General features: G+C 43.4%; 2 protein-coding genes across 2 annotated transcripts; one reads left to right on the top strand and one right to left on the bottom strand.

The window, feature by feature from the left end:
• The first annotated feature begins 8 nt into the window (after positions 1-8).
• Positions 9-3,474, top strand: mbd4 (methyl-CpG binding domain protein 4). The gene is made up of 8 exons (XM_079272852.1): positions 9-118; positions 559-826; positions 927-1,585; positions 2,482-2,547; positions 2,653-2,787; positions 2,873-3,022; positions 3,116-3,219; positions 3,312-3,474. The coding sequence occupies exons 2-8, from the start codon at positions 654-656 to the stop codon at positions 3,384-3,386; spliced, it is 1,362 nt and encodes a 453-aa protein (XP_079128978.1). The 5' UTR covers positions 9-118; positions 559-653; the 3' UTR covers positions 3,387-3,474.
• Positions 3,475-6,922: 3,448 nt separating this feature from the next.
• creld1b (cysteine-rich with EGF-like domains 1b) lies at positions 6,923-10,838 on the bottom strand. The gene is made up of 11 exons (XM_079274424.1): positions 10,666-10,838; positions 9,664-9,784; positions 9,494-9,576; positions 9,018-9,128; positions 8,803-8,894; positions 8,480-8,659; positions 8,291-8,386; positions 8,106-8,189; positions 7,506-7,601; positions 7,277-7,417; positions 6,923-7,175 (listed from the first exon to the last, which is right to left on the bottom strand). The coding sequence occupies exons 2-11, from the start codon at positions 9,778-9,780 to the stop codon at positions 6,955-6,957; spliced, it is 1,221 nt and encodes a 406-aa protein (XP_079130550.1). The 5' UTR covers positions 9,781-9,784; positions 10,666-10,838; the 3' UTR covers positions 6,923-6,954.
• Positions 10,839-11,990: the final 1,152 nt, after the last annotated feature.

Here is an 11,990-nt window from a genome sequence, read left to right as displayed (position 1 = left end):
GTGTTGACATCAGAACATATCCGGGAAGACAACAAACAACACATCGATGGAGCACACACACGAGTCTGCACCATATCATCTGTGGTCTGCACTCCTGTGAGAAACGAAGGAGTGCGAGGTTAGTACTCCTTACAACTCTTTATTTGAATTGTTGCCCATCATGTCAACATCTGCTGTAAAGTTAGATCAGAATCACAATCAGCTTTATTGGCAATAAACATTGCTCTCAACGTACATACATAGAATATACAAACAAACAATGAAAAAATATAAAAACAAGGACATCAAAGACAACAAAGTAGAACAGAGAAACTAAGCATAAACATTTCACTACTGTGTACAATATAAATATATGTCAAAGAATATACATGAACATAAACAATGACAATGGATTTAGGATATTATTGCTGCTTATGTCAACATCTGCTGTAAAGTTTGACCCATGATATGTTTACTTGCCTACTTTTTGTTGCACTTTATTGTGAATGGATGTCATCACTTTCACCACAACAACAACAACAACAACAACAACAACAATGTAATGATATTCATTTCCAGGTAAAGAACCAGGGATAGCTGCTGATGTGGGAGGCAAAAGTCAGCTTCTGGATGATGATTTGAAGGCAGTGAGCTTCAACAGCACACTTCTCAAAATGCACACTAGCTGCGATGTCAGGCTGGAAACCAGCGACACAAACAACCAAAGTCACAAATGTGAGGATGACGACTCGTGGCGTGCTTCCTCATTGCCCCTCGGCTGGATCAGAGAGGTTCGGCAGCGGAAAGCAGGCAAGACGGCGGGCAAAATGGACATCTACATTACAAGGTGACTCATTGTTGTCTTGTAATCATACCTTCCATCATGACCAAGTGCTTTTGCAGATTCAGTGTCTGATTGATTTTGTTTCTCTCTCGGTTGTGCAAAGTCCCCGAGGCCAGAGGTTCCGCTCCAGAGCATCCCTGCATGCTTTCCTCCTAAAAGATGGAGAAGGGAGCTTAGACATAAAGCTCTTTGACTTCACAGCATCCAAGGACGACGTCGTCAGCCCTTCGCAGGTACTCTCCTCCAAAGGGAAGCGCAGGAGAAGAAAGAAAAGACGCGCAGATGGACAGCAGGAGACAACAGAGGATTCACCTCCAAATAACTCGAAGAGAGCCTCTTCCTGTCTCGGAGGTGATGCTAAAGACGGAGAAGCAAAGAGTTGCACACAAGCTGCACCTTCAGCTACAGAGGATGATGTCAGACTGCGGGAGACTCCTCAGAGGGCGGGTCAGCTGAGGGAGAAGCTGCTCAGACTGGCTCCTTCCAGTGACCAACAAAACACTGCAGTCGCTGACGAGGACGAGGAGACCGACTCGAGGCCTCCTGTCCCGACGCTGAACATTGAACCTGCCACTGAGAGCGAGAACGAGGGCGAGGATGAGCGAGGCGGAGAGGAGACGCAGGTTCACAGCAAAGGCGACAACGAGACGAATTCTAACCCGGAGGCCGACGGCAACAGTCATCAGGAGGAGGAGGAGGAAGAGGAGGAGGAGGAGGAGGGAGCTGGTGGGAGCTGCATGCCAGTGAGGGATTCCCAGAATAGTAAGCATGGTCTCCACTTTTCTCTGGATCTACTCTATTTTCTTAAAACTTACTTTCATTGAATGATCTCATAGAGTGCAGCACAATCACTACAATTTCACATTTTAACATGTTAGTTTTTCTTTACCCAGCTGCCTTCTGGTTTCTTTGTCACTCCCAGTCATGAATAAATGAAAATTCAAAGAAACCAAAGTCACACAAAGAACCTAATTAAAGAAAAGGGGGGGCGGAGATATGTTCGATAAAGAGGGAGGCAAGAAGAAATGTATATTATTACTGGATATATCCAGTTCCCATGTTCTAATAGTTGCCTAACTTCAGATGCGACCAAAAAATGTCTGGATCTCATCACTTTACAGTTGAATTACCAAGTATCCTAAACATTCACCAACCGAGCCACTTAACATTCATCTCTACTTTATTTGTAAGGTGTTTGGGTTCATGCACATAAATATTTTAATTTCCTCATTTATAATTCTGCTCTGTGGCGGAGTTTCTTTTTTTGTTTAAATAATACATTTTTAAAATTAGATTCTAAATCGAGGCTCAGTGTGTGTGAGAGACTCGCAGAGCAGTTTTATTTTATTCTCATTTATTTATAGATTTCGGTCTGGAAAGAGACAGTAATATTAAAAACATTAAATCAAACATCTCAGCAGAAATGATATGCAAAAAAAAGTAAATCAAATATTACATAAGGAAATTCACTTACAGGACAAACATGTCTGCAGTCAAAAGCAGAAAGATAGCAAAGCAGCATCTACAGCTTCTCATTAAGGTGAAGTGATTGCACCTGAGGGGGGAGGGGCGGGTCTACCTGCCACTGGTGTGATCATGTGATCTCCTTGATGACGATATGTGTGTTTTTAAAATGATACTGTTTCCTGTCTGCCTAGAGTCCAAGAGCGTGGAAGACAAACGGAAAATAAGCCCTTATTTCAGCAGGAAACTCTGCAGAGACGGTAACGTTTAAAATTAAAACAAGAAGCAAAGCGAACGCTCGTGTGTACGTGAGACATAAAGCATACCTTAAACATTAAGGAGACATGTCCACCGTCTGTACACAGGCCTGAGCCCACCCAGGAGGAAGGCCTTAAGGAAGTGGACGCCGCCCCGCTCGCCCTACAACCTCGTACAGGAAACCCTTTTCCACGACGCCTGGAGGCTCCTGGTGGCCACCATCTTCCTGAACAAGACCAGCGGTCAGTAAGATCCATACATACACACTTTGCGTTGCAACAGTGTTGTACCAAACGGCACTCAAGTCTGGCATTTTCAACAATGCAGGCAAGATGGCCATCCCGGTGCTGTGGCAGTTCTTTGAGCGTTACCCGTCTGCAGAGGTGACCCGCGAGGCCGACTGGAAGCCGCTCTCTGACCTAATGAAGCCACTCGGCCTGTATGAGCTGAGGGCCAAAACACTCGTACGCTTCTCAGGTGAACGTGCTCGTCTTTAACACGTGACGTAATATATGAAGCGATATGATCAGCCAGAAAAACCTCACAATCCCCTTTTTCTCTCCTGTGTAGATGAGTACCTCAGTAAAGAGTGGCGTTACCCCATCGAGCTGTACGGTATCGGGAAGTACGGCAACGACTCCTACAGGATCTTCTGCGTGGGAGAGTGGAGAGAGGCGAGTCTGTTCTGGATTGCATTAGTTTTGTAATGCCCATGAATACCATATCACACCATATTTTAACGCTTTTTTTTTTTTTTACGTCAAAGGTGAAACCCGAAGACCACATGTTGAACAAATACCACGCCTGGCTGTGGGAGAACCACGAAACACTTGGAATCTGAAACACAAAGCATGAGGATCACATAAATACACGTTACTTTAGTATTATGATGACCTTGATACGTCAAACCTGAATCCCTTTAGAATTATGCAGTAATATTCTTCCTTCTAAACTGTTTTTATGTGTAATGTGTAATAAAATATTTTAAGTGGTTTAAAAGTTGAAATGATTCATGAGTGGATGATTCATCTCGTCTCATGTCTTTACACGTGTATATAACCTCATTCCCAAGGCAACTGTTGCCACCGCAAAACACTCCGTGAACGCACAGGCATGTCACAGGTTAACGTCCAACTAGTGCCGGCACAGTCATTTGCTATATTTACATTCGGTGATTAATTAGAAATCTTAATTGCAACTTTAAGGAGATAATTAAATCGTTCATGATTTGACACTTTGGAAAGTTTCATTCCACCGAGACGAACGGAAAAAAACGGCTTGAACTTCAAAATGAGACTACGTAAGAAAACACCTCCTTTTTGGGTCTTTTTTTTAGAGTGACTAATATCTTAAACATGTGCTGTGATTCATCTCGATCTCCATCACCACAGCAGCCATCTCCAGAGCTTCCACACCAGCGTGGATTCCTCACAACACACTTCCTGTCCGGCAGAGTCGCAGCCTGGCGGTCACCCCCGTGACATTTCCCAGCATCTCAGACTCTGCTCGGCTGTGGACGAGCCGTCGGGTAAGCAGAGTCATTGACACTTCATCCATTGTCTGACTGTCCTATTGTGTAATGAGGACGATTGTTTATTTGTGGTAAAAACAACAAAAAATACTCCCATGCATCTGCTCTCTAGAGTATCCCAAGACTGAACCCTTTGCATCCACCGTTGGTCGATAAACGCACCGTCAGTCTGGAGACGCCAGCTGTTCACAACCACCAGAGGTCAATACTCATGCAGAGGAGAGTACCACAGGTGAGGCCCATCTGACGGATATCTCACTAACTTAGAGGTCACTGATGCCATCTTCACTTCGGTGAGCTGTGATTGAAGTCCCTAACTTCTGTGTCAGGTATCATCAAGTGTGGAGAAAACCTTTTTATGGAACCAGCAGTGAGAGAGAGGAGTACAGGTAAAGCAATAAACACTTCACCTGAATGGGGGATTGCATTACACACTGCATCACTTAACGTTAATTGGTGACAAAGAACACTCTTTCCTGCAAGGAAGGAGATGCGTGAGCAGTTAAAGAGGCAGATGGAAGAGAAACATGTAGCACTGAAGCTGCAGCTGGCCGGCAACGTGAAGGAAGCAGAGTATCTGCGGGAAGTGGACCGCCTCGCCCTGTCCGGTGAGAGAGCGCTGAGGATCCAACACAGCAAAGCAATGACGGCTTACAGGGACGAGAACAAGAGGGTGAAGTCCCACATTATCAACCGCTTGTGTGTTCATCTCCCTCACAATGGGGTCCATGTAATGCGGTTTAACTGGATGCTCTCAGGTTACAGGAGGGAGTGGTTGAGGTTCTTCTCCTGTGTGTTTTGCAGCTAATGGAGCAGAGCTGGAGGGACAGAGCACTAACGCGCTCCCAGGAGACCCTGAAGCAGAGAGAGCTGCTGGGCCTCAACCCCATTAACTGGAGTGGAACACTGAAATAGGATGAACCTCAACATCCACAGTCAAAAGCTCGGTTTCACGCCTCGCTGGAGCACTCCAGCGTGCATGAGTGACAACATGAAACTGGGATGCAACACATTTAGCACATGTAATTAGTGCTGTGAAAGCTACGGAGGGAACTTGAGATGTTTGGAGGATTTTATTGTAAACTGGGAGGAACCAGATGAAACCGTCCAGCATCCCTCTGGATATACAAGAATGAGGATTTATCTCCCATCTTACATTATAAGGGTTGTTTTAATCACTGCTGTGGGTTTCAATACAGTGAATCCATGAGTATTTATACATTAGTATTACACCAATTAGCTAAAAGATTGTCAGACAATGGACTGTTCTTTTGTTCAGTATCAAAATCGATGCAGCAGAACCAGAGTGTCATTTTTATTTTGTGCCTTTTTTCTTCGTCGAAACCTGGTGCCTACATTACCCACAATGCAACCTGACCACCAACAGTGCTGTTTGAGATTAGAGCGTAGCCTGCTAGCCTCAAGCAGCGATGAGGAGCGGACTACAGAGGTCTGGTGAACTCACGTCCTTCTAACTCAACATCCTCAGATATTTGTTCATTTTCAAACGTGTAGTCTTCAGCCTCAAACTACTTTTATGTAGTCATAAAATACTTCATACAACTATTTCCACGTGTGGAGTAGTGCTCCAAAAGACCTGCAAACAGACTCTGATGTGTAAAATCCTTCAGGAGTTTCTCCCTGTCACTGATTTCCTTCTTGTCCTATGATTTATGATGCACCATTAAACTGTAGAAAATAATTTTCAACAAGCGCAAATGTTTTTCCTTTCTCTTTATGTGAAGAGAAAAGGAAATTGGACAAATCAATACAAAATTCAAATATAAAACGTGAGGAGTGACAGACTTTTTATTGCAAAGCAAACGTAGATAACGAATGACGACTGTGGAGAACTTTCCACACGAGGAAAAAACGAAAGAAGACAAAGTAGATGGTTGGGAGTACGACGTGATGCTCCGGTGGCTTTCTAACATGCCGCTACTTTATCTGCTAGGATAACGGTTGAATTGACAAAAAAAAACACATTGAAAATACACACAAAGGGAAATGTCAAGAGCAAAATACGATAAATATCTTCCCCAATAAATATTGCTTTCAAAATAAATTAAAAGGCAACAGAAAACATCTTCAATCATCCAGGACACAGCTGGTATTTAAGCACAATAAGCAAATCACCTCACAGCAGTAGTGCTGGTGATCCAACACAGCTGTTGAAGTCTTCCATGCCAAAGTAAGTCAATAAATAAATATATACGGTGTAGTTGTACCCATTATTTAAAATCCTATTTTCATGCATTATCACTAAAAATAATCATCCAGTATGTAAGGAGGTAAAAAGTCATTCTGTGAACATAAATAGCCAGTGGCTCGTTATGGAAATATCCCAGAGTTTCAATGAGCTGTCTTTACAGGGGGGTGAACCACCGCCCACTGCAGGAATCGTGAGATCCACAACCCAACCAGTGTAGCCTTCAGTCTGTGGGAAAGCTTCTGCTTCACAGCGTCGAGATAACGAGAAACATGACGGACGTGATGACAGGAGGTTTTGATTGTGTGGAAGAAAACGACATCATTTCAACATCGAGGCCAGATGAGACATCCAAATGCATAATAGATTTTAACAATCAGTAGTGGTCTTCATGTCACCCCTCGCTCCCAACAAAGTGGAGGGAGGGGATTAAGTTCAGTTGCTTTACGTCAGTGCAGTTTTGCTTCGTTATTCCTCTTCAGGATTCACGGCTTCAAGTTCTCACTCTTCTCCCGCGTTCTCCTACTCATGAACATAAATTAACCCCGAGCCCTTTCAAGTAACTCCCTGAATGTCTAGCATTGCAGGGATGGTTTCCTCCCTCCCCCCCCCCCGTTGAGTCTCATTCAGTGGCTGGTGTTCCGTTCTCAAACCGAGGCTCCAGACAGTCTAGCGTCCCTTCAGAAATCCATCCAGCATGTAGTCTCCCTTTTCCGTCAGCCAGTATCCGGCCATAGCAGCAACGCCTCCGATGAAAATGGCCGTGAAAACCATGTCGCCCTTAGCGGCGAGCGTAGCTATGGCGCAGATTACGACGCCAAAGAACATCTGCTGCAGTACGAGGACCTCGTCGTCCGTCATGTCGTCAAACAGACCCTTCTCTGGGCCGGCTGAGGAGGAAGAGGAAAAGAAAGTTAGCCGACAGATCTGACGAGCAACAATATGCGTTTTTTATTCTAGAAATACAATTCCTTTTCTATGCTCTGCTTACCAGGAGGCTTATTCTCAACACAGATGCTATCTCTTCTGATGAACCCGTCAGCACAGTCACAGTGGAAGGAGCCCTCCTCATTGATACAGGCCTCATTGAGTCCTGGGCACGCTATCGCACGATCACTACATTCATTTACATCTGTGCGAGGAGGCAAAAAAAAAAAAAAAAAATCAGTTTAAGGAAATCAGGGACAAAAGAAAGGCGCAGAAGTAGAGTAAATACTTACCCAGACACTTCGCTCCTCTCAGTTTGTAGCCGCGTGAACATTTCTTACAGCGGGCAGGACCACTACCCATGCAGCCCACACACGCCTGGTCACAGCCTGGACACGACAAAAGCACCGTGGTCAACATTACGCGCCAAACTGGGCAATAAGCACGATATTGTAGGAATAACTGAATTTGTCACGCAGTGGAAAATGTTTCCATTCCCACAGAAACTGCATGTGATGAAGTTTACAACACCACAACTAGACCTGAAGTGATTAGTCAACAAAAAATAAAAGTAATGACAATTACTGTGATAATTGATTACTCAGTCATTTTTCAAGCAAAGATTTCCCAACATTCACAGGAGATTTGATGCTTTCTTTTGTCATTTATAGCAATAAAATGGCTTATCATTTAAGCTCATGCTGTGGTAAATAACAGGCAATAACATATAACAGGCATTTCTCTCTACTTTCTGGCATTTTGTAGATTTTGTAGTGTTTTATCATAACTTCGAAAAACACGCCAGCTGCAGAACATTGATGGAGGCGTCCTTGCATGATTTCATTTGGTATAATAAAGAACGCTGACCACAGCTACTACACAAGAGAACGTACCTCTGCATTCATACGATCCTTCTGTGTTGTGACAGAAGGTGTTAGAGGGACAACGAGCCAGCTCTGTACCGCACTCGTCAATATCTAAGAGACACACAAGGGCAGTCAAACAACACGCGATACTCAGACAACTGGTAGAAAGAGTCGACGAAATGTTTCCACATGACCTCTGAAGCCAAACTCACCCACGCACTTGTTGTCATGAAGGATCCAGCCGGGTTTGCAGTCGAGGCATTTGTAGTCCTGCGGCCCCGCGCATTTCTTACACGAGTGGTAGCAAGCTGCAAAGAGTGAGAGGAGAGGAGGCAGTTCAAGATGACCTGAAACAGACTTAAATACATGTGGAGGTTTGTGACAGTCTGAATCTCAGGCACCTGCACAGGCTCCTATGCTGGCGTTGGAGCTCTTCTCTCTGTAGTAGCCATCAGCACAGCTCTGGCACAGACGGCCCGAGTATCCAGGATCACAGACACACTCTCCGTCTCCGAGGCGAGTCCCCTCCCCCTCGCAGCGGCCCAGACCTCCACACACACCGCCAGGGCTCGAGGGACACTCTGTGTTTGATAAATATGATATTAGTAAATATATAAATCAGCGTGGTGATTTTTTACATCTTTATGAACACCCGAGGATAAATAAGGTTTGGTGAGGTTTTCTACACTGATATCAGGAAGCTTCCGTTTCATGTTTTTCACACCTTTGCAGTCAGGTCCAAAGCGCCCAGGTAGACAGCAGACTCTCAGCTGCTCTATGCACAGCCACTCAAACAGGTCCGGTGCCTCCTGCTGCCTACAGGACACACACACATCGGTGATGAAGTTAAAACAGAGGCATGGTATTACATCCCAACAAAACACTTTCCCCTCTCTGATTCACCAAACTCACACAACATAATACACATATCTCGTTTACCTGTGGAACCACCATGTCTCCACTTGGTCCTCTATCTGCTCCAGCAGCTGGTTACAATCAAAATCTGCTTTCTCACAAGCAGCTTCTACGATCTCCAGGAGCCGAGTCTCACTGAAACAAGAGAGCAGCGACTAGAGATGTAAGACAGAAGTAGAGTAACAGAACAGATGCTGTCTCAGCCCCAAAGAAGAGAAGGAGCCTCGCTGTGGTCCACTGAGAGGATTCACGCCCCTCAGCGGACTGTAACATAAGAAATAGATCGTCTTATGATACATATTCTAAAATATCATTTAAATGCAAATGTGCAGAGAAGACAAAGGACGACACACAAGTGTGTATGTTGTTATATATTACCCCCGATTGCCTCTGGGTATTTCCAACACATACCAAGTCAAGTATTGACTGACTCCACAATCCCCATGTATCAAGTAACTCAATAAAGTGCACGTGTGACTCAAACTTAAACTTTCTCTCACCTGCTTGCATACTTAGCCAGCTTCTCTTCTTCCCAGGCAGTGTTTCCTCCCCCAAAGTTCTTGGTGGCTGTTCTCTCCAAGCCCTAAAAAACAGGGAACATTTCAAGACTCGGGTTATACTGAAAGAAGACGAGCACGAATGTGACGGCACATCGGCTCAACTGCAGTACCGTAATGAAACTCTCTGTGAGCTTTCGGCAGATCTGGCACGGCGCGGTCTGGACTCTCACCACCGAGAGCTCTGAGAGAAGCACCAGAGCAGGCAGGAACGGCCAGGCCCACCACATGGTCCTTCAGAAAACACACACAAAACCAGTGATTTACGGCAAATAAAAATAAAAAAGAATTGGGGTATGATATACTTCTCAGTGATAATCCTAGCAAATACTTATGGGTAATAAAGCTTTACCCATCACGAGTCTCCAGAGACCCTGACATAACTTCCACTACCTGGATGCGACGCAGTATTACTGCATGCAGAAGACGTGGACAAAACAACAAGAACATCTGTACAACACAGTAATACACAAAGCCATGCAATATATATATACTTTTGTGATTACTTTTGTAGTTATGTGTCATACAATACAAAGCAATCGTATACAAAGCCAAGCAATATTAGTATTTATTTGGACAGTGGTGATGATTTATGGTATTTTTAAGCTGTATTTTAGTAGATTAACTGGTTAGCATTACACTGCTGCCCTGATATTAAGCTAATCCTACTGTGTGACGTCAAACATATTAATATTTTCATTCAGATTTAAGTTATGGCCATAATTTGGGGGATATGTACACACAATGCAATCCTCAAGTATGGTTACTACTCTCCAACTGCTGTTTTATTAATAAAGTATTTGGTCTCTGTTAGACAAGCTTTTAAAAAACACTGGTTGGGATGCTCCTCTTTCACCGTTAGCATTAGCTAGCTCAGCATCAGCACCACACAAAATTAGCCACAACTAGCTAAGGTCGCTAGCTAGCTGCAAGCCGATGCTAACGCTGTCCGTCATTGTCAGCTAATGTTTCCGGTGTATCGTTTAAAGTCCACGAGACTCCGGCGACAGCGTCCTCCCAACGTTAAATATCTGATGAGGTATCTTTTATTGCAGTTGACGTTACTCTGATATCAGCTAGCCAAACTAGCTAACTCTGTTTCTTGTTGTTGTTACCTCTTTGCAAAGCCACAACGTCCTGCGACGCACCACTGATGATGAGGATGATCGTCTGATTCACACAACGCAGGCGGAGAGTTTCACACTTTGGACGGACACTTTTGATGCTTCAAGTGGGCCATTGTGGTTGGTAAGCCAGCCGAATGACTAGCTAGCTAGGCTGGTGTAGTTGAAGCTAGAGATGGCTGGAGATGAATGAATGAGCAGCTTCCAGTTGGTTCTGTTCTCCGAGCAGCTGAAGACACACAGGATGTGGCCCCGCCCAAAGACAGCTGGGATTTAATTCATCAACCAATCAGTCACCTTCACATTTTACATCATCGCATCTCTTGTTAAGCTCTTTAGAAATACATTTAACCACCTAGTAATGTAATGTTTTTGTTTATTTATGTATGCTGGAATCAAGGATACAAAACCATATGTTTACCATTTGCAGATATCTGCATTCACTCATTAAAATTGACAATTCAGAGTAAGTTCAAATTAATTTTTACTTGTCAAAAGACCTATGAACTGACTGAAAACTCCCACAAAAACTCTTTTGTTTTTTACCTCCTGCTGATGCATTTTATGGATCAGGATTTAAATTTCACGCGTGTCAAACACACATCTCAGGCCATGTTTGCATTGAAAAATAATCCACAATGTGTTGTCAGTAGAAAAGAGCCTCTGACGATATGATTCAGACAGGTTATTTATTCAATCCCACTTTAAACAGTACGACAAAACACTGTATAAAAACAGACATGCCGGGACAAAGCAATTGAATGTACAAAAAGAAAAGAAATAGCTTATTTTTGTTTTTAAATAATCTTCATGTCAGGGCTTTCCACAGTTAGCCTTTGCTGTTATTTTTACAGTTAAATACCACAAAATACCCAATAAAACTACAATACAACATCTTTACAGTAATTGTCATTTGCAGTATAGTGCAGAGGTTACATGTCATTTACAGTAACTGACTATTATATATAAAATGTAGCAATTTACTGTTAACTGCTACTGCTACTGTACTACCATACAGGATTTGATTTTATGTATTTCTTATATGCCTTTTCTTCTCTAATTCTGTGCAACAATAATTCTTTACATTTTAAACAGTACTGAATTTACTTTAAAATAGTAAGTGATGAGCAAGAATCATGAAACTATTATTATAAATTTCTGATACATGGATGTTTTATATTTGTAAAACTTTCCTTAAGCTGGGAAAAGCTTAAAGTCTATGAACCGAGCGTTAACGCACGGAGGGGACCAGCAGCAGGAACATATATTAGGGCGTCATACCCTCGAAATGCATTCGATTGTAATAGAGAATCTTT

This window comes from Melanostigma gelatinosum, assembly GCF_949748355.1.
Source record: "Melanostigma gelatinosum genome assembly, chromosome: 8".
NCBI lineage: Eukaryota > Metazoa > Chordata > Actinopteri > Perciformes > Zoarcidae > Melanostigma > Melanostigma gelatinosum.
Note: the sequence above shows the minus strand (reverse complement) of the source record. Positions and strands in the feature narration are given on the sequence as shown.